This window comes from Xiphophorus maculatus, chromosome 8, assembly GCF_002775205.1.
Source record: "Xiphophorus maculatus strain JP 163 A chromosome 8, X_maculatus-5.0-male, whole genome shotgun sequence".
Classification (NCBI taxonomy): domain Eukaryota; kingdom Metazoa; phylum Chordata; class Actinopteri; order Cyprinodontiformes; family Poeciliidae; genus Xiphophorus; species Xiphophorus maculatus.
The window spans coordinates 23,183,679-23,205,836 of NC_036450.1; the positions used below are offsets into that span (position 1 = coordinate 23,183,679).

A 22,158-nucleotide genomic window follows, 5' to 3' on the forward strand; every position below is an offset into this window, starting at 1 on the left:
AGAATCCTCTCCAACTTAACAAAACTTGAAATCTGGAGTGACAACGCTTACTTTAGGTGAATCTAGATCACCTAAAAGGCCCAGATGAAGCTGTAATACTGTTGTTGAAATCAACAATTCATGCAATTATTTACTAATAAATACCACACCTCAATTTGTATGGATTGATCCCCACACATGTGAGTATGACCCTGAAGGAGAAGGGTGCACACCTCCAAATTGCACTGGTTGCTGGGAGACTAAAGGAAATTGAGAATGATTATAGTGAGTGTGGAGAGATCTTCCCACATAAAGCTACAAGCTAATGAGACATCCGAGAGAGTTTTGCTAAGATGGGGAGCACATGTTAATGTTTTAGGACAAAGAGGGGAATACCATCTGCTTTTTCTTGGCATTATGAAGTTAGAAAGCATTCACACTAAATTATTTTTTTCTTAAACCCATCCAGATTTAACTGAACATAAAGGAGTCTAAATAGCCCTAATCCATTGTTGAGGGGGCTTTAATGATTGTATTCTCAGTTTTTACCTTTTTGATCTTATAGCTTAACACAACCAGTTTGCCAGTCTCACTAACTGAATCAGCATGGATTGAGTCATTGTTTCTTTTGTTGTTTAGTTTCTCCTGCGCCTCCGAGTGCACCAAAGTCCTCTGTGTTCTCCTCGAGTCTGCTGTCCGACCTCGAAGGCCTCTCTCTCTCCAACGTCTCGTCCGCCATGCAGGTTGGTGCCCGCCATTTCCAAACTTTCCATCTGACCGTGTCACGGCCAGACCGAGTGACATTTCCTCCAGCAGTGAGTGCCGGGAGTCGATTGTTCCTTTCTCCCTGACACCGCAGCATCAACACGCGATGGCGAAATGAGCCTCCTCTCCCTTGAGGAACATTTCGGCGCCAGACGCCAACTATTGACCTTTCCAGCCTCACTATATTTATAGCCGGTCGGGACAGCGCAGCAGCTCTCCCCGTTTCCTGTATCTCTTATAGTCTGTCTTTTTCGACCGTCGCCGTCTTTTTGTTCTTCCACACCCTTGAACTCTATTTCTGCGCCTCATCTAGAAGTCCAACCGCTCTGATTCTCTCTCCTCCTCCTCTGCCGCCCTCCATCTTTTTCTGTCAGGTGTTGCGTCCCTCGTGTCTCCGCGTTGTGTATATCTGATGGTTGACCTTTCCTGGTGTGACGGCTCCTTTCTCTCCATAGTATGTGAGCAGCTCTTCACATCTGTGTGTTTTGTATCCCGTCTCTTCCCCTGGGAGGGGAACGTCCAAACCACTCTCTCAGCTGCTGCTGTGTCTATTTTTCTACGACAAAGTTGGATGATTGGAAATGCTGCGGATAGAGGATTTTTAAATCGCAACGAAATCATGATGACATGAAACTACTGCAACCAATTGTCGCCTTTTGTAGGGATATTATGTTAATTTTATGTATGGCTAGACAATAAATCAGTAGACAAGTGATCAATATCAATTGATAATACTTTTGGTGGAATATTCAATATATGGAATATTCACTGACTTCCTATGCAGAACTGCACAGCATTGTGGGAGATGTAGGCAGAGGAAAGAGTTGATCTGCTCAACCTCTCACAGTCAGTAAAGCGTCGACTCATTCACTCACTCTTTGGTTACCTAGCAACAACCTGTTGAGTAACTTGCGCAGCAGTAGTTTCATGTTTCGCCACCTTGCCTCATAACTTCTTAAAAATTAACGTGTAGAGAGAAAATCGTGGATAAAACAGTGAAGGTCATGCTACCAGTTTGACATGAATATTTAAATAAAAAAAACGGATCAATAGTTATCATTGTCTACTGATATGAAATGCTTATATCCTGATACATTTTTCAGCCATATTGCCCGACTCCGCCTTTAGCTATAGTGGAACAGTTCAGAATTTTCTACCAGAATAGCATTATGATTGCATGGTACTTTATTAGATTATGAGACCATAGTCCAGTCGTAGCTGATCGACTTTCTGTAAAAGCTTCAGATCAGATGAATAGATAAATCTGTTCTATGGAGACTAAAGAAAAGTTCAGACTTTTTTTGTTTTTTAAACAATTGTAACTAGTGGTACCCCTACTGGCTCTGCAATGTAGAACTCACTTTTCTCAAGCAGAGAGCACTTCTTTATTTTCCTTAAAATTTCTCAAGGTTGGAGCCAAGTCTGTCGCAGTGAGCAGTATAAGTGATTTAATCGCATGATTAAAGAACTCAATAATTTCCTTTTGCATGATTTTATTTTTTGTTTTTCCCACGTCTCTCTCTGTCTGCCAAAAGAGTGGATCACAAAAGGCTTCAATCTGGCACACATGGTCTCAGCCTTAGTCTGGTAGACCCGGTTCGATTTCGGGACCAAAATTGCAACATTTGTTTCATTTTCAGCTGCTGTGGTTCTCTTTCACTCTGCACTGAGTCAAACAAACCAAACTTTAAAAGAAAACTTGTTCCCCTCCTCGCCTGTGGTGGCGCTGTACCAAGAACCACTGAAGGAAGCAACATAAAAACCTCTGAAGGGGCGTGCTGTGGTGGCGTAGGGGACAGCGCAACCCACGTTTGGAGGCCTTGAGTCCTCTATGAAGCCGTCACGGGTTCGATTCCCGGACCCGGCGATGTCTTCCCCCCTATCGCTCCCCCTTTCCTGTCAGCCTACTTTCATATAAGGGACACTAGAGCCCACAAAAGACCTCCTGGAGGGGAGAAAAAAAAACCTCTGAAGAAGACATGAGCTCAACTCCCTCACTCTCAAAATGTAAACAAAAAATGGAGTAACATCAGACTTTATTGGTAGCAGGATTTCTCTTCAGTCGTTGCTAAAAGACCACAAGCCATTTCTCCCGCTAGTGCTAGACTCTGACGTTTGTTTTGGTTGTATTTACCCAGAATGCCCTGCGCTGTAGTCCACTTCTTACTTTTGGAGCGGTCTCTGGTCCACTTGCCCTGCACATCTGCTTTTGAACCAAACCAGAGTTCACTTCAGTCGATCCGAGACTTAGGTTTTCGCCAAAACAGAGTTCAATTTTTGGGTCCGCATCAGAGTTCGATTACGCTTTCTCAGCTCCCTAAACAAACCGGACTTTCTAGACATAGCGACCTGGCGTTTGATTAAAGCAGACTAAATAGTACAGGTGTGAACGCACCCCAAATGTTCTTCCTACTGTCCCCTCTCAGCCGATGAGTTTTACATCAAGTTAGCACGTAGTTTGCGTTTGCCCACCACCCCCCTGCCTCTCTGCCTTCCTGCCTGCCTGTCAGGATGACTGACAGCTGCTCTCAAGCCAACATGGATGCAGCTGGAGTCTTGTTAGTCAGTCTCTCCTCCTCAGGTGAAGGCCAGGGAGTAATGGCGAATAGAAATGCAGATTAGAACAGCGAACTTTTTGCACATCACCATCTGATTTAGAGTCAATTCTATGCATAAATACATGATGGGGCAGCAGAATTCATAGACAAGGGTAAATAACCTCACCTTTTACTCACAAACTCACACACACACACCAGCTCGTGCATATGCACACACCCCCCTCCACACACACACACACACACATACTCACACCAACTGGCCCCTGTGTCATTTCTATTTCTCAGCAATCTGCCCACAGAGGCAGCGGTTGTGTCTCAGCTGAGCGCTCGGGCCCTTTTAGAGAATTACTGCATGGTTATCAAAGGCGTTTAGATTAACCCTGGTCACTGTCTTTGACCCACCTCCCTCTTCTGTCTCCTGCTCCTCTCTCCCCTCGTTTCTGCATGCTACCGCTCTCTCTAATAACATTTTGACATCAGGATCTCTCACAATTGCCTCTTAAATCCCCCCCGCCCCCGTCCACTACCCCCGAACCTCTTCCGACTGCTGTCCGTGTGTGTGCGGCGGCAGGGTTGGGGGGTGAGGGGTGCGGGCGGCCGAGGCTGATAACTTTTCATTCATAATTAGCGGTCGGCGAATGGGGCCGCGTTAGGGGGAAATTGAACTGTCAGCGGCGGGGCGCGGGGCGTTTGACCCCATCACGCCCAGAGGGGCCCATCATAATTTGTTCATTTGGTGTCCATCAGGCGGGCGCAGGCTCTGTCCCCTCCTCCTCCCCCGTCTCTCGCCTCACCCCCGTGACCTCCTCGTAGACCCCCCCCCCCGCCTCACACGCCGCCGTAAGCCCCAGGGTTCACGTCTAATTATGAATCAGCAGAAGGACCTCCAGTGCCTCGAATATAGCAGCTCCTGCCCTCCAAGCCTCTTGCTGCCACTCAAACTGCAGAGATTGCTTCTTAAATAGGAAGAAATGTCCGCGAGGAAGCGGTCAGTCAGGTGAACCGGCCGCTTGTTATGGAGAACGGACGGGTTTTAAAGCATCTCTTTAGTTGTACAAAATTTCCGTCACTCTCTAATTTGTTTTCTTTTCCATTCTTTTCTCTTTTCACTTGTGTTTATCTTTTTCTGAATTTTAACTACTGGCTAGGCCTGTCACAATAACAAATTTTGCTGGACGATAAATTCTCCCAGAAGTTACGGTGAGATCGTTCTCAAGTAATATAATGGCATAATAATGCAAGAACATATTCTCAAAGATCAATAAACTTTAAATTCTAATGAAAAGGTAACACTAGAACTGGGAGACATTTTAAAGATCCGAAATAAACAAACAAAACAATACAACAAATAAAGTGAACAAAGGGGCTAGTTGAGTCTAAAGCACCAGATTATGGTAGGGAGAGGGAGAGGAGAAAAACAATAAATCCTGCAAATGGAAATTGTTGAGCTCGTTTTAATTTATCATGCAATTAATTGAGTTATTATTGATTGTGACAGGCCTACTGCTTACACTTATGATATGTGAATTTGTTGCCATTCAGACAGAACTTACTAATTTTTCATTTTGAAAATTTATAAAGCTCCATTTGTCTTTTACAGTTCAGGGTTTCCTCCAGTGCATTATAATCCTGGCGGGCCACCAGGCTTTACTGGCCCTGATTTCCTTAGTCTTGGTAGATCTGCAATCGGCCGATACTTGCATGAGAAACTGATCTTGCCCACCTCAGCAGAGGTCTGAAAATCAGCCGCTGTCCTCTTCTGCTCTGCTGTGAGAGGTTTGACTTTTTAAATATCAGTGATCAGTCAGAAAACTGCAATTGGTGCATTCCTAATTCATACTTTTCCCACTGAAATATAATTTTAATGTGAACCCTTTCTGGCTTTATGGAGCATTTAGGAATGCGGCACCATTCCTCTCTTACCTGTTGCTGCACACTGCAGGTCAGCAGGTAGAAAGATTGCTAGAAAACAAGACAAATGTGACTGTTTAGAAATGCTTGCTTTCATAAAAACATGGACAATCATGGTGTAGAAGCTCAAGGAGCCCAACTCCTCACTTGTGGTGGCAAGCTAAGTTGCATGTTCGTTAAGCATTCAGCCACACTTTTCAGATTTGAAAGCATTTCAAATCCTAGCAGAAAAATCCTAATAAAATACGTTGTTTTTAGTGGTTGAATCCATTTGAAACGGTTAAAAACGTAACCTCGGACAGATTTGATTTTATGAAGGGCTTTCAGGGGCAGTAGCCCAGGGCCCAACTTTTGGGGGGCCCACCAAAGTTTTTTTTTGTTTGTTTAGTTTTTGAAAGTATGTTTTGCAAACACTGTACTGCATTTAAAAGTTATCAGCGCATATCACGCAAGTTGTATAAATATTTTGGGACTTTTATGAATAGAAACAATGCTCAGAAAATATGTAAGACTATTTATTGGTGTACTGTAATTTGCATTAGTGAAATAATTTTTCTTTAATGCACCAAACTTGGTCCTGCCCACTGGCCCACATCCTTTTTATATCCGTCCCTGACTATCTAAATATCCAAACACCTGGGAAAAAGATACAAATTTTAATTGCACATTTCCAAACGTACAGTTGCAAATGTTAATATTTTTAGTTTTAAAATGTTTTGGGGTTTTTAGATTAGATTACATTTCATTTTTAGAGGAATTCTTGTTAGTGGAATTCCCCCATTCAGATGCATAAAAAGTGTGTGTGGCACTTGTAAAACTGGATGAAGGACACTCCTGCCTCTGAATATCAATCCTCTATTATTGCTAATCTGCCTTAATGAAGAAAAGAAAAATCAAAATTAATCATTTCAGAAAATCTAATTTCCTGAAAAATTGACACAAATGAACTAATGTCTGTATGTGTGTTCTGGAGAGGCTCCTTGTCAAGTTAAAGTAGGTTTAGGGCGGCCGTGCTAACACTTATTTAATTCAATCTGCAGCCAAGGTCTTTGCGACGCCTCTTCAATTAATTGTCATCTTCAGATCGAAGGGGGAAACGGCCGGGCCCTAAAAATCAAACGCAGGTTTCCCTTTCCCGGTGACTCTTGTAGAGTTTAATGAAATCCCAAGAGGACAATATCTGCAAAAACTAAAACTGGATTTTTCAATATATAAACCATGCGTCGCTGTGCACTTCACAGCTCTTTCGTTTCAACGAGAAGCCCGCCTCAATCCTTACACTTATTTTTTTTTTTGAGCACGTCAGCGGGATTTTCAGGTCATTTGCCAGAGAGGATGCTGGGAACGCTGCGTCCGTGCTCTGAAGGTGACTGTCGTGTCTGTGTCATCCATCACCGGAGCTTCCTTTAAGTTGATGCATAATAGAGCCTCTCAATCAACTTCCTCTCTCATTGTCACCTTCCTCCTTTCCTGTCCGGGACCGAGCCTCCGAGCCCAGACCCGAAGGGAAGAAGGAAAAAAAAAAAAAAAGAGAGAGACTGACAGAGAAGTCAAGGTTACTTCCCTCTCCCTCTGTTATTTACACTTGAGGTGTTATGGGATTGCTCCGCGCGGCGTAGAACAACAGCGGATGGTGTGTGGGCACTCGTGTCAGCCTTTAACTGTCCACCATGTCAAATTGGTGATAATATGCAGTTTGAAGCGCTGTCCCCGTCCCTGTTCAGATAGGGGCGGGGAGGGGCGCGAGACGGCACACAGGAGGACCTTGAAGGCGGGATGTCTCTGTCAGGGAGGTAAATCTCCGTCGTGACGGCCTGGCAAACATTACGGCGGGCTTTATCGACACCGACTGCTCCGACACATCCAAAAGTGGTCCGATAAATTTGCGTGGCGGCGTGACGGCCGCCAGAGACGAATGTTTTTTGTGACCTCTGTTACAGACGCTACGATGGCCTAGTGGCAGGAGAGGCACGTTTTATTTTAAATTTCTATTTTTCTTTATAGTGTCTCTAATCTATCTGCAAGTTTGCTTTGCCTATATTCTTAAAAAATAATTACAAATTACTGGTTCTTTGAAGATGTTATGATTGCAGCTACATCCACAGCTTTTTAATAGAAAAGTTTAAATTCCAGGGAGGCACTGATCCATTTTATTAACTTCCGATACTGAACCTCAGATATCGGTATCGGCAGACAATGATCTGATACAGAAATCGGTGCTGAATTGACTTAAAACGTCTTATATTTTTTAACACAGACATAAATGTGCTGAATTACATATTTATTTGCTAACTCTGCATTGGTACAGCACATTTAGATACACGTGCAGCTTCCCAAGTTTGGTCAAACATGTAAAGACAACACAAATTAATTTTCTTCAGCCAGTGTAATTAGGAATATAATAGCCTATGTAAAAATAAATAGTAAAGAAACTGAAACTGATAAAAAAAAACAGTAGGTTGACTACAAGCACAATGACGAAAACTCAGTGGAACAACTTTGTAGCTGTAAGAAAACCACTAATTCTGTGAGGCTAACCAAAGGAAAATCTGCAATTGTTGAAGGAGAAAAAAGTTTCGACTCAGGAGCGAAACAAGTAGGTTGTGTGAACTGATGAGTGCTGTTGCTAAGAAGCAGATGGAGTGACCTTCATTTTTGTTTTACGTGTTTTCATGAAGTAAAGCACTTTGAACTGCGTTGCTGCTGAAATGTGCTGTGATCTTGATTGATGTTATTTCGACTGTGTTAATAAGAGGAAATCCCCAATTACTTAGACTTAACAGAATTCTTCATTTCGCATCAACATAACAGGACCTTGATGTCGTATAATCAATCTACACCAAAATAGAAACAAGAATGGATCAAAAAATAAAACCCAAAATTAATAATTGACCCCAAATGACACATTCTTATCACACCTTTTGGGTTTGTAAGTTTGTAGAATCATTAAGTTTGTTTCCAGCCTTTTTATTTAAAAAAAATACTTTTCATTTCTCTGCTTTTGTAATCCTCTCGTCCCGATTTTCGATTGATATTTTCGTTTTTATTCCCTGAACTCAGATTGAGTGCCTTCAGGTGATAATTATTTTTTTGAGTCTTACTCAATCTCTATTTTTATTTTTTTAGTTTATTTTTAGTCTAATTAAATCTAGTTAGTGCCGTCACTCAAGAAAGAAAAGATCTGACTTTTATTGCAGCCGGACGAAAACACCCGTACTTTTTGTTGTGCTTGTTGTTTGCTTTGTTTTGTTTTGAACACAATACTAAGGCGTCTGCTGTTTGTTCACATTATGTGATAATTTTCTGCTTTAAAAAAAAAAAAAAACACCACCACGCACACATTTTGCCTGCTGTATTGTGTTGCCCTGTGTGGGCTGCCTGTGACATCTCATCTCTCTAATGAGAGTCGAGAATCTCCACACCACGGAGTGCGAACGGCGTTCATCTGCTGTAACAGGATGTTAATTCCACAGATAGAAACTAAAACGCCGCCTCCACCTCCTTTCTTTTCAGCACCTCTCCGAGGTAATACAATTTCCTGCCTCCGAAAGGGTAAAAGCTCCTTTTAAACAGCCAGCCAGAGGCAAGGGCTCGGGGCCGAGGCAGGCACTTGTGTTTCTATTCATTAGGGGTGTTTTTATTCAGCCTGCTTTGCCTGAGCATCTGGCCCATTTTCATCTAACTCAGCTGATTGAGGACGTTTCCTCGATGCACTCCTCTTCGCCTTCCAGACTTAACGAAGGGAGAGTTCTTCGCTAACAAGAGGCGCCGTCTAGCTGTTGATTAGATACGTTCGGCTGGATGAGCGTACGTCACGTGACGGGCGGATATTCTCGCGTCGATCTGGCCTTTAGTTTGGACGCAGTTGCAGTTGAGTTTTTGCAGAAAGCCACCTCGCCAAAAAAGGGTTCGTGCTCAAACTTCTTCACACGACGATGCGTAATCGTAATGCGGGATAGGATGGGTGGGATCTGTGATCATCAGTTTTCAGGTCTGACTTAGGGCTGAAGCAATTAATCGTGATTGATCGATTTTTGAAATAATCGTCAGCTAATTGATTAATCGCTAACTGGAGTGCACCGATTCGGTAAGAAAATTAAAAAAGAAAATATTTTGCTCAAAGAACAACACACCCAGAGCCGTAATTATGTCAGAGCTGTAAAAATATCCAAAAACACCAAAAAAACTAAACTTTTTAAATTCTTTTTAGCTGCAGATGCATCGTTTGCTGCAAATGACCAAGCTAATAGAATGTTATTGCATCTTAGACAAATGTTTTCTTATTTAAAAAAGGTAATTAATTACTTTATTTGCATATGTTAGTGTATCTTTAATTTTATTTAGAAACGGCTCAAGTGATTAATTGACGAGTCTGCAGAAAGTGCCAATTTTATTATCCGATTAATCGATTGCTAGTTGCAGCTGTTCTCTGGCTACAGATTTATGTCTGAACTTTGTATAGGCCCTTTTAACAAAAGAATATCCTTTAATCTCTTTCTAACTCTTGGCTGAATGTTTGGGCTCATTCTCCTTGTTGAAGGAAAACCATTGAGTCTTTTTCAGCCTCTAACAGATTTTCTGCACTTATTTAGCTCCATCCAACTTCCCATCAACCATTAACCAGCTTCCGCATCCCAGCGCAGCATGACTCTGCCACCACCATGTTTAATAGTGATGTTCAGTGTGTGTTTTCCTTTTTGGATTTTTGCTATACGTCATACTGACTGAAGTTCTGTTTTTGTTGCATTTCTTGGTCTTCGTGATTGTGTTTGCTCTCTGCTTCATCCATTCTGAGGTTAAATGAGAAAGTGGTGGACTCAGTTTACAAATTAGGCATTTCAGATTTCAATTTGTAAAAAAAAAAAGATTAAATAATGTAAAATTACACGTACTTATCAACTTTGTGTCACATAGAATCTCAGTAAAACACAATACGTTGACGAAATGTGTAAAGACTTATCTAGAAGAATCGATGTATCATGGCTACCTGTTTGTGTCACTGATTTTTATTACGATCTTTCTCCAGGTCACTACTTCATCGTTTGGCCCTGTGAAAACCTACGAGCTGCTCCACCATATGACAGGAAAAGGCTTGTCGGCCAAGTACCATTTTCCCCGGCAGCCGTGCTTGTACCAACCCAGTATGGTTGCGGTGCAGGTCATCCTGACCAACAGCTCAGATCACAGCCTGGAAGAGATCCATATAGGAGATCGGAGCCCAGCCAGCCTCAATGTCCACTGCTTTAACACTGTTGGTGAGTCGCTTGCACACAAAAAAACGCCAACACCCGTTACTCTGTACATTGGTAGAGCATGGAAATGTCTCCTCTGTCCAGATAGCTGCTTTGGATGAGTTTGTTAAAGTGACTTTAAAAAAAAAAAAAGTCCACATTTGCTTTAAAGGGGCACTATTATTTAAAATGTACTTTCTTTTTTTAGCTTTGCATCATGCTATAATGTTAGTCTCTCCTCAAAAACATACCTGGGGTGTTGCTTTGATTCTTTCATGCATGTCTGAGAAATTTGTCAATCTCCATGGCAACCATTCAGCTTTGGAAAACACCTGGGTGGACCCAGCTCCGCCTCCGAGACACAGCTCCTCCTCAGAGCTACAGTTTATGAGCTTCTGAGCTTCCGACTCCTGCGCTCAGCTCCTTCAGACTAGCCAGCAGCAATTAGCAAACACCTGGGGAGCTATACGAGCTACTTCTCAGAGCAACGCTTGTAAAAATGTTTTTAAAGGGTTAAAAGAGCAGCCACGCTTTGGCCGAAACTGACAAATTTAGAAACTACTGGCAGGCCACAAAATTAATTAAATAAGAAATACAAAATTAGTTAGTGATTTATAGGTTTTCCTGCTCAACAATAAACACATTTTATGAAATTTGTATGTCATTAAAGATCAAACACATAAATAGGACTTCGGACTTTTGCTTTATTAAAAAAAAACAAAAAAAAAACTTTTGTTGGCCGATCAAATCATTTCATGGGCCACAAATGGTCCCCGGGCCACACTTTGGACACCCCCTACTCAATGTGAGTGGCTTATTGGCTCGTGTTTTCCAGACGGATCTTAAATGATACTAAAAATAATTAAATAAAAATAGCCAACGACTAATCACCAGATCCAATCAAATCGCATTTTCATTGATATCGATCAGAAGAAGAAAATTGACACGCCGTCCCCAGGTTTCCGTCTGATAAACTGTACCTTTAAAACCTCTGGTGCATGCGGGCCCTGGTGCATGCGGGCCCTGGTGCGAGACAGAAGCGGTGCGCGGTGAAGCATGCTAAAAGCGCCCTTTGCAGGGGATTGATTGGGCATTGAAGGAACTCATGCAGCCAAACGGTGGGTAATTTGGATCGATTGAGTGTGGGTACGGTGAGCCGGAGGCTGGCTTTAGTTTGGATGAACTGCAGGGGGATGAATACAGACAAAAGCTTTATGTTGAGCTGCTTTGTGTCTGTTTGCTGAACGATGATGATAATGAGTAAATTTGCTCTTTTCTGCCGCCTATCATGTCACATTATGTTAAAGGACACTGGTGTTTACTTTTGAGTTATGTTTCTGCTGGTTATGTGGGGAGAGGCATCCTTAAGCTCGTCACAATAAGCAATAAAACAGTTAGTCAGAAAATAAATTAAAAGGAGCGCAATAATTTCCATTTGGACAACGGTCGTCAATAAAACGCTCTCCTTTAAAGTAATTGAAAAGCCGCCATTTTGAGAAACACTGCAAACATTTGACACCCAATACAAAGGAGTCTGCACTCCCTGCCACTTTTGTCTGTTTTCCCTGTATTTTAGTTTTTACAAACTTCAAAATCCATTTTAATTGTTGTTTATTTTGGATATTTAAAATGTTTCCTGGTTCCAAATTAAATGTTTAAATTATTTTGGATATTTGAGTGGGTGTGCTTGGATTATTAGGCTAATATTGTTGTTATATTGGTTGAAAATGGTTGTAATGGTCTCAAAAATACAATATTATCATGTTTCGCAATACCTTCTGGGACAATTAATTATCCAGCAAAGTTTACAGAGACAAGCCTAGGGATCCCGTCATGCAAATAAAGAGGAAAAAAAATCATCATTTATCAGCAGTGATTACGTTTTCTAACTTGGGTAAAGTCGCTCCAAACTCCATGTGTCACTTTAAGATTCCGATTCTCTCCAACATTTTTAAACTCCTCGTATTTTCAACTCTCTACCTCAGCTCTCCTGATGCTGATTTAGCCCTTGACGGCCCTGTTGCTTTGGAAAGGTGCTTCTCTTTCGTATTTCTTCTCTTTTGTTTTTCCTCTTCAGAGGCTGAATTTGTCGGGAACGGAGATTGAAGGATAGATTTCTCACACGTGGCGGCCTTGCTTTGCGATGTAGAAAACGCACGCTGTGTTGGACCCTTGTCTGTTCCACTCCGCTCTCCCTTTCCTTCATCCGCCCCCCTCGCCCCCGCGCCGCACGCCCTGCCCTTGGAGCTCACTCTCTCTTCTCGTGTTTTTCCCCTATACTTCCACTCTCAGAGCGGCTGGAGCCGGGGGCCTCGGTGAGCGTGTCCATGGGCATCGACTTCAGCGACTCAACACAGGCGGCCAACTTCCAGTTATGGTAAGATAACAGGAAACCCTGAAAAAAGAAAAAAAAAAACTCACCTGTATGACTGAATCAATTTCGCCAACTGCTGGTTTTGCCTCTCTTGTTTGTTCTTGCTGTTATTTTTTTTTCTTTTTGTTTTCCCCCCCTCACTTTGCCTTCGTTCCCAGGTGAGACATCAACCGCGATTGATCCCGTTTCACTGGGATAACAATTATTCCCCCTCTCCCCCTCCACTAATCAGCCCCAACCCAAATCAGCCTGCTGAATGCCATTGGCGCTGCTGCTCAGCTGATCAATAACCTTATCAGAAAATCTGTCTGAGATGGAGAGGACGGATCAATCCGCTCCAAAATTCTATTCACAGAGCCATCGGTTTGCTCGGCAACCAGAGGAGAAACGTTTCCAAAAAAAGGGATGAGGGACATAAGGCCGCTCAAAATACACGATGCGTTATGTTCTATGGGTTCATTTATGTTAGTATTAGCATCAGTTTAAACTAAAAGGCATTTTAAATGGGCTCGACTGCTCACTTAAATATATATATATATATATATATATATATATATATATATAATACGTTGAGCTATTTAAGCCAGAAGCTTAAATAGCTCAACATTAGCGAACATATTGGAACATAAGCAAATCATTTCCTACAAATTTAGTTATCAATCTATAAATATTTTGAAAATATTTATTGAAATATCCATCTTTTTTTATATAAATAAAGGCTTCCTCAAAGCACAAACTGTGTTTTAAAGATTTTGTATTGATTGTGTAATGTTCCACATGTGATAGAAATATATTGAAGTTCGTTTTCACACTTTTCTCAATGTGATTCTTGTGCAAAGAAAGAAAAACAAATAATTGGAATGTAGTTTCATTCACTGATGTGTGTTTTAATGATGTTCTGCTTAATGTAGAGTTTTTCCACTTCCGTTTATATCTGATTCAGGTTTTGAAATACATATGCTGCCCAGATTCTCTAAAATCTGGGAGCTAGCCCTTTAATTTAGTTCTAATGAAAAGCCATGTTTGGCTGCTAGCTTTAGCATCCTTAAACTAGCCGCCTCGTACGGAAACGTTTTCTTAGATCTGTCAAATCATTTTCTGTTACAATTGTATAAAAATGTTATAGAAATAGTTTTGTTTTTTTTTAATCTATGAAGTTATATTAAGAATGTTTAAATATTGAGTTTTATGGCCAAACGTGAAACACCTTTATCATCAAATGTTCGTTAGAGCTTAGACTTTTTTCACCAACCTAAGGGACACAATAAAAAAAAGAAATTGGATAATGTTTGTGTTACACCCTTTCTTTATAATCATCCCAAAACTCTACTTCAAGGTCCAGGGAAACATGAGAAATAAATCGTGTTTATTTGTCAAAAAATGTAAAAAAATATTTTACATTTTTTACATTCAAATGTAAAAAATATTTTACATTTTTTCAAAAAAATCCATGAAAAGTGTACAACAGAAGATAATATTTGCGGTTGATTAAACGTTCAGTTTATTATTTATATGCGGCTCATCGTACAGGAGCTGTACCTTTGCTTCATTTGTCACCAGAAGTGTGAAAAATATGCATACCAGGAAACGGTCATTTCATTTTTATTAATTTTTTTAATTATTGTTATTATTTGTGGTGCAGTTGCTGTGGAAATTAAAGGCCGAGCCCTCCTAAAACTGATCTGGTTGTTGGTAACGTTTTGGACAAAATCTAAAAACTTGAACCCTTTAGGAAGCACTAAAGGATTCTCATTGGTGACCGCAGTACAAGGCCGTGTAACACGCTGCTTTGAAGTGACACTCTACGGGACGGAGGGTTTCAGGACAAATGGGTAATTCAATTAATCTGCATTATGTTATGTGAGTGCAGTTCCAAATCTAATACAGTTCTAAGAAAGTTAAACTTTATAGATTGATCGCATGCGTCAACGTTGACAGCCCGGGTCAAGACATTCTGTCGACAAAACAATCTAAGGTCCAGTAAGGAAAGCGGTCTTTTTTTGTTTGTTTGTTGTTTTCCACAAACTCTTTGTAATTCTGTTTGTCCCTCGTCAGCACCAAGGAGGACCAGTTCAGCGTGTCCATTCAGCCCGCCGTAGGAGAGCTGGTAATGCCCAGCACCATGAAAGAGCCAGACTTCTGCAGTGAGCAAAGTGAGTGCATTGTGTCACGCTTTTCTTTTTGAAAACGTAAAGAAATGCGTCACAGTCCAACAGATGCTCAAAGACGAGCGCCGTAATCCTGATCCACGGTGGTTTTAACTAAATAAAAACCTTTTGGTATTGAGCTTTTCCCTCACTTTTTATATTTGCTGACAGAGTCTCAGTCCAGGTTTGATGACTTTACTATTTGATGCTCCTTGGATCAGGCAGAAGTATGTGAAGATGGTCTAAAGGCTTCCAGCTCGTCCATATCCTCTAGATCAGGGGTGCCCAAAGTCGGTCCTCGAGGGCCGGCATCCTGCATGTTTTAGTTCTCTCCCTGGTTTAATGCACCTGCATCAAATGATGGCTCATTAAAGACCTAAGAAGAACATTGACATGCTGAGGAGGTTATTACCACTAGGGAGAGAACTAAAACATGCAGGATGCCGACCCTCGAGGACCGACTTTGGGCACCCCTGCAGATGATGTGGTGCCTTTGGGAGCGGAGAGGAACGCCTTCCACCGGTCAGCGAGCTTCTGAGTGCTGCTAAATGCTGCTAAATGCTGCTTCTGCATTAATTAACCTCATTCATGATTGTCTGAGCTCAGCTGCACTTAGATAAAAGCAAAGGGAGAATTAAGATGAAGTAACAGCCTTTTCATTCGGACCATTTTCTCTCAAACAACTGTACTTTAATGTATACTATTGGAGTGAAGTCAATAACTTATTTCAGATAATAGGTTTTTATTATATTTGATGATGGGACCACTTTCATTTCTACCCAAAACGTTCCTCTTTGTCTCAATTTGTTTATTTAAATCCTTTCCCTTTACTCTGCACAGATAAACTCTCATTTTTTGTTGGTCTTTTATTGTTTACTTTCGCTCTTTTACACAGGATAGATTATATTCGCATGCTGAAAGGTTGTGGATGGTTTCATTATTCAGTTCTGTCCTTTTTGAGATGGACCGATCAGAATTTTGTGGCCGATCTCGAAGATTTTGAGCTGCCGATACTAGTTCTGGCAGATTCCAACCTATTCTATAGGAAGGTTTTCCAAAAAAACTGACATTGAAAATCATTTTTATAGCTCTTAGGTGATTTCATGCTTCAGAGGAATTTCTGTGAAACAGTGTTAAATAAGTTTAAAACGATAACAAAAGATTTTCTTCACATTTTAAACCATCTTTAGGAGCTTTTATTGATAATTACTGCGGAGACCACACTTAATTTAAGCATCTGACTAACTCTGAAATAAGCTAATGCAGCGTTTTCCCTCAGTAAAGACATCAGTACTGAAAAGTGTTGGTGTGATCTGATAGTGCTTAGGATGTGGTGCATTCACCCCTTTTGAAAAAGATAGTCTTTTTGAGTTACTTATCAGCTTGTCAAGGATTGATTAAGCTATAAATTTGCTGACTCTGGTCACCAGCCAGCTTCTCTGTGCATCTGTAAACCTGCGGATTGATCCTTTTCAACTTTTACTTCAATTTTCATCCATTTTAAATGTAACTTAGCACATAAAATTAAGTTCTGTTTGTTGTTGTTGTTTTGTGATTTTTCTGAGCAAACATTTTGCATCTTCTCAGGGAAGCTCATGGGCATGAATGAGACTTCAGCAACCATCGCCATGGCAACTGCCAACACCTCCAAGCAGAACATCAGCAAGCAGGTCCTGTCGGTGGCTAATGTAGGAGTGGTTTCATCGGACCAAAACAACCTTCAACGGTAAAACACACACACACACACACACACACACACACACACACATTTCACCTGCATTCACTTCTCTTGTGAAAATGTGTATTTATTACTTGTCTTATTATGTATTATGTATGTAATGATGCTTACACATAGCTTGTTATCAATGTTAGAATGCTCATTTATTTCAGTCTAGTTAGTTTTGTGCAGTGGTTTCCAAATGCATGGCTTTGCTTGGTTTTAGTAGGTTTTATTTCTTAGTGATTGCAGTACTGCAGCTGTAATCACACATTTTAAAGGTCGTGTTACTTCGTAAATTAGTCACCACAGGAGTTCTTAAACAGAGCAGGGAAAATACAGATTCATTTTACTATTTAGTTGTTTTTTTTTATGTCGCACCCCTTTATAGGGTAAAAAGGCTGACACATCTCGGAATCTTAAAATTGTCAGCGTTTTACAAAGAAATACAAAGTACCCTTAGTTAAATGGGAAAGAGAGCATTTGTGAACATCTTGACACTCTTCCACCAACACCAGATCTGTTGTGTGCTTGGTAAACTCTTGGATCTTGGACACTGTGGATCTCTGCAGCTCCACTTACTTAAAATAATTATTACTCTTTTTTTTTTTTTGTAATTATTTTATTTTTGCCCGGGCCTTTTAGATTATAGGTCGGCTGCTGTTTTGCAACCTGGCATCATCTATTTACATAGCTTCTGTGTAAATAGATGATATTGGTTGCATTAAGTTAAATCTATGAGTTCCAGATTAAAGGGATACAAACAGCTGCTGCATTTATTTTTTTACTTTTCAGAGAAACATTTTCCGTCACAGACGTGTCCTGTCTCTGTTGATCCGTTGAATACAATCCTACTGAACTACTTTAAATCTGGAATAAAAGTCTAAAGGAAATCCAACCCTTTTTTTAAATTACTATTGTTATTATTGGATATTTCTTCAGGCGTCCTTTTGAATCGAAAGTTTTGCTAAAGTGTGTTTCTGTCAGAGTGAAGGTGCCTGTTGTCACACACACACACACAAGCCAGGGGAATGCCCTGAGAAGCCTAGCTGTGTAATTGGTGTACACAGAGTGTGCTAATGAGCTTCCTCCTCTGTCACGCACACCCGAACACCTGATAGATAATTACACCTCCCGCTCTCCCTCTGTTTCCTGCTCTGTCCCTCTTTCAGTCCCCCCCCCCCCCCCCCCCCACACACACACACACACACACCTCCCAACCTGTCTCACCCGTTGCACTGCTGTCTGTCTTTCACTTCCTCTTTGTCTTTCACTCCTTCCCTCTCCTCCTCTGCCTCCTTCTCGTCTCTCCCCGTCTGCCTGGCCGTGTCGTCTTGAAACGGCGTCGCTCTCGGCGACGATTTCTTTATAGATTTAGGCTCGAACAGCAGCGAATCGTCCGAGACGTCGGCTAAATAAGGGCCCAGCAGAGGAAGTTGGGAGTGAGAAAAAATAAAATGGAAAATAAATACAATAAGAGGGAGGCATTTTGCACAAGGGCGCAGAGAGCCGAAAGACTGAGTGGAAATCAATGGTAGCCGGTGGGAGAGGCCGGCGACCGATACGCCCATACTTCATTCAGAATAACCAATAGATCAGACGACTCTGCGCCATCAATCTCTTTTTCTGCCTCTGTGACGGCTCGAGAGGAAGACGCTGTCCCGCGGTAATGAAGACGCTCGTCCAAGCCGTCCCTATGATCAGCAACGTGATGGAGTTCCTCGCCGACAGAATCCCCAATAAAGTTAACCACCCGGGTTCAGAGGCTTGGATCTGTTCTGTCATTTTTCACTCCGGCAGTCCTCCGAGTCTCCACTTCTTCTTCTTCTTTTTGTTTTGCACACAAACAACTGGCGGCCAGAAAAGAATTTGTTTTATCGAAGCTCCTGCAGCACTGGCTTTACAGGCGTGTCTACTTTAAATTAGAATTGCACCGATCAGACGATTTTCTGGTCAATATCGATCTCATTTGGGTTGAATTGACAATATTCTTACTTTTGTTTCATTTATTTACAGTTCATTATGACAAAAAACACGCATGTTTTTGACGTACGTTAAGAAAGATTTTCATGAAATGGATTAGTTTGGGGAAAACATACCTCATATAGTCTGTCAAGTCAATTTGCTTATGCCATAAGCAACTAAATATCAATCAACCATCCATATAGATGCATCTTCAAAAAACACAAAACAGGCAATGTGAGCTATATAGATAATAAAAAAAGAAATAAACATATCTTTGTAATGACACAGCACTTTACTGAATCAATATGCTTCATTATACCTAGATAGGATCTTGTATTTTATTTTTAAAAGTAAAACTTGATCTACTCTCTTTGGTTTCTTCAGACGGATTGTTCCACAGATTTGTTCCATTAACAGAAACACGACGTTCCATTAGTTTTGTTCTTTTTTTCCTCTTCTTCTTTAAATCTCTGATTCTCTCAAATTCTTAATGCTTTCGGCTAATCGACCGATCCTTCCATGAGAAACGGATCTCGTCTGCTTCCGCAAGAGTCTGACGATCAGCCCACCAGGTCACGTCTGCAGGTACACGGTTAACAAAACTCACCCCACTGGTGCCAGCTTGGCAACTTTTCACTATATCAGGCAACTTTTCGGACGAAACAATCGGTATGGGCTAAAATCAGCAGGTCAGGCTTTTTTAAAATCAGCGATCTTCCAGAAAACTGCAATTAGTGTATCTCTAAAAATTTGTGTTGTTTTTTTTTTCATTATTATTTTGATTATGATCAATTCCTATTTGCTACTTGTGTCTTCTTAGTCTTGCTGCAGTTATTAAAAAGAAAAATCAGAATTCTTTTTAAATATTTGACCAGCCAACCACCAATCAGACCTGATCAGGAGAAAATGAGCAGATTCCAATCTGTGGTTGTATTTCTAACGTCAGAATCTAACCAGTTCTGCTAAATTCTACATGTATCCAGGCAGCTGGAATCAAGATTCACCCAAGTTTTGTCAAAAAGGCTATCATTGACAGTCTAATAAAAGGGTTTTCTCCTGCTGGGTGGAGCAATGTGGTCCTGCCCCTCCCCTGCCTGTTGCTGCACACTCCGCCAGCTGGCTGAAAGAGTGCACCTGCATTTTTCTTATGCTTACATAAGAAGCAAAAATCCCAATGTTTGGAAACGGGTCAAGTTCGAAAAATACAGTCGTGGTGTCAAAACTGTTAGTCGGTTATATTGTTACGCTTTTGTGTTTTAGTGAAATTTTAAGAATTGCTTGAGAGGAGCAATATTAATAAAAACTTTTCCAGTAATTAAAAAAAAAACAAACAAAAAAAAGCTTGCACGAAAATAAATTTTGAACACCTTCTTTGTATTTTTGAGACTCCATCTATAGCCTTGTTTTTTTTTTATGACTAGTAGCTGTATTAGCACTGATTTACGATTATCTCTAGTGATTATTCTGCAGAATATTGTGCCACGTTGAAAATACAGATTAGCTCTCATTACTTTTTTAGCTCGACACAAAAAAGCGAGTCTAATTTTTTTTTTTTCCCCCTATAAGTGGCCCAAATTACCCACGCATTGCTGCAGTTCCTGCTTTAAATGGCGCACACACACAGACATTAGATTAATCATTCAGATCGGATACACCCACTGAGAGCTTAATGTAGAGGTCACTCTGCATTAAATGTGATGTAAAGTGACCTCCATCAAGAATCCCGTATTTCCAAAGAAACCCCCAGAGAAAAATCCCTGTAAAATCTGAAGGGGAAAAAAAACCAGGATTAGAAGTTTGGATTCAGAATGAAAATAAAAGGTAATATCAGTGGAATTGAGCTCTGGTTTGGTTTGACAAAGCGACAGCCCGTTCTCCATTGCACTCCTCCCGTCCGCCAGCAGGGTGCAGCACTGCTTTTCCCACACTGGCCGTCAAAGCCGAGAAAGGTGGGGTGTGAGGAGGAGGCGGAGGGGGTGGAGGTTTGCCACTGAAACAGAGAAATTGATTGCTGGGAAGGGGGGATGGCAATAAATCAAGCAGGAAAGCAAATGTAGAAAACGCTGTTCTTGTTTATGTCTAAACAGGCGGAATAGAATAAATGTGCTCTATTTTTCAGTCCGTTTGAAAGCAAATTTGATCGAATTTTGCATGCGTTGCCAATCCCCACTGGTTACAGCCCAATTCAGACCCCCACCCCTCCAACCACCCCAAAAAAAAAATAAGTTTGGAGGGAAAAAAACAATCTAAATCTGAACCCTTTTGATTTATAAACTGTGCTTTGTCTTTTTACACTGGATTATAATTAGATTATGTTTCTCTAAACAGATTTTCTTTTTCTTTCTCCCCTCTGTTGCGTTCTTGTTCCTGTTCTGTATTTAATTTGCTGCGGCCTAATTAAAACGCCGGGCTCTCTGTGAAGCTCCTCGCATCACTCTGGTCCTTTTTTTTTTATTTTTATTTTGCCTCCATCATCCGTTTGTCCTCCCCCTGCTCGTCTTCGCTCGTGCCGATGCGCGCGGGCTTCCTGGCTCTAATTGGGGCTAATAGCTTTGGCTAGCTGCCCGGTCCGACTCGGCCCGCCTGCGTCCAGCTCCGGCCAGGAACCGAACAGCCTCACAGCTGCGGCTTCTGTATCCGTCTGACCGGGACCGGAACGTGCCGTTTTAGCCGTCGTCTCGCCTGACTCGCTCATTTCCGGGAGCGTCAGGCGTGTTTGGATGTTTGGTTCGGTCCAGGTCGTGTGGCCTCTGTCCCTTTGGTGTTCAGCTACAGAGTCAGCTTTTATTATTTGGCAGATTTGGATGTAAAAATTGAAAATGAAGAGTACAGAAAATAGTTTTATTCTACACCTTTAGCGAAAAGTAAAATCTGTATTTTTTTTTGTTGTTGTTGATTCCTTTAAATAATTTAATGCGTCTTTTAGCTCTGAATTACTGCATCGCAGATTGTGTTTTACATTCTATCACCATTTTTTTCTAGATCTTTTTTTTTTTTTTTTTTTTTTTTTTTTTTTGGAATCCCGGGATGTCCAACGTGCGGCCCTGGGGCCATTTGAGGCCCTCTAAATGATTTTTCTTGGCCCACAATTCCATAATGGAGCAAATTTGCGATGGCTTCAAGATTTTTCCAGACAAATTTAATGATCATAAAGCATTTGTTTATTTAGGTATAAAGCTGAGTAGTTTTTCTTTTCATTAACAATGTTCCTGTTTTCACTGCTAAATCCAGCAGGTGCTGCCCAATTCTGTTCATGTTGAGGCTAATAAAATTGTGACGTTATGTACAATTAGTCATTTTATTGCTAAAAAGTCTAAATTTAATACAGGATTTTAATAGTAGACTGAAATCCGTTAAAGTGACCACTGAGTAAAAAAGTCCACAAAAGCTGGAAAAGTTATAATTCTATAAGTTATAGGTCTATAATCGATGACGTTAGTAAGTTGTTTTGGTATAAAATTTAACTAAAAATGGTGTCGAGAAGGACTTTACCTGAAACTTCCAGAAATCC

The 22,158-nt window shown here is 41.0% G+C and overlaps 1 protein-coding gene across 3 annotated transcripts in view; it reads left to right on the forward strand.

The window, feature by feature from the left end:
- Positions 1-22,158, forward strand: part of ap3b1 (adaptor related protein complex 3 beta 1 subunit) — a 58,504-nt gene that overhangs the window by 30,918 nt on the left and 5,428 nt on the right. For all 3 annotated transcript variants that reach the window (XM_023338094.1, XM_023338095.1, XM_023338093.1), the window contains exons 22-26: positions 619-722; positions 10,240-10,468; positions 12,737-12,821; positions 14,874-14,971; positions 16,553-16,691. In XM_023338094.1, coding sequence (XP_023193862.1) covers positions 619-722; positions 10,240-10,468; positions 12,737-12,821; positions 14,874-14,971; positions 16,553-16,691 — 655 coding nt within the window. The remainder of the gene's footprint in view (positions 1-618; positions 723-10,239; positions 10,469-12,736; positions 12,822-14,873; positions 14,972-16,552; positions 16,692-22,158) is intronic.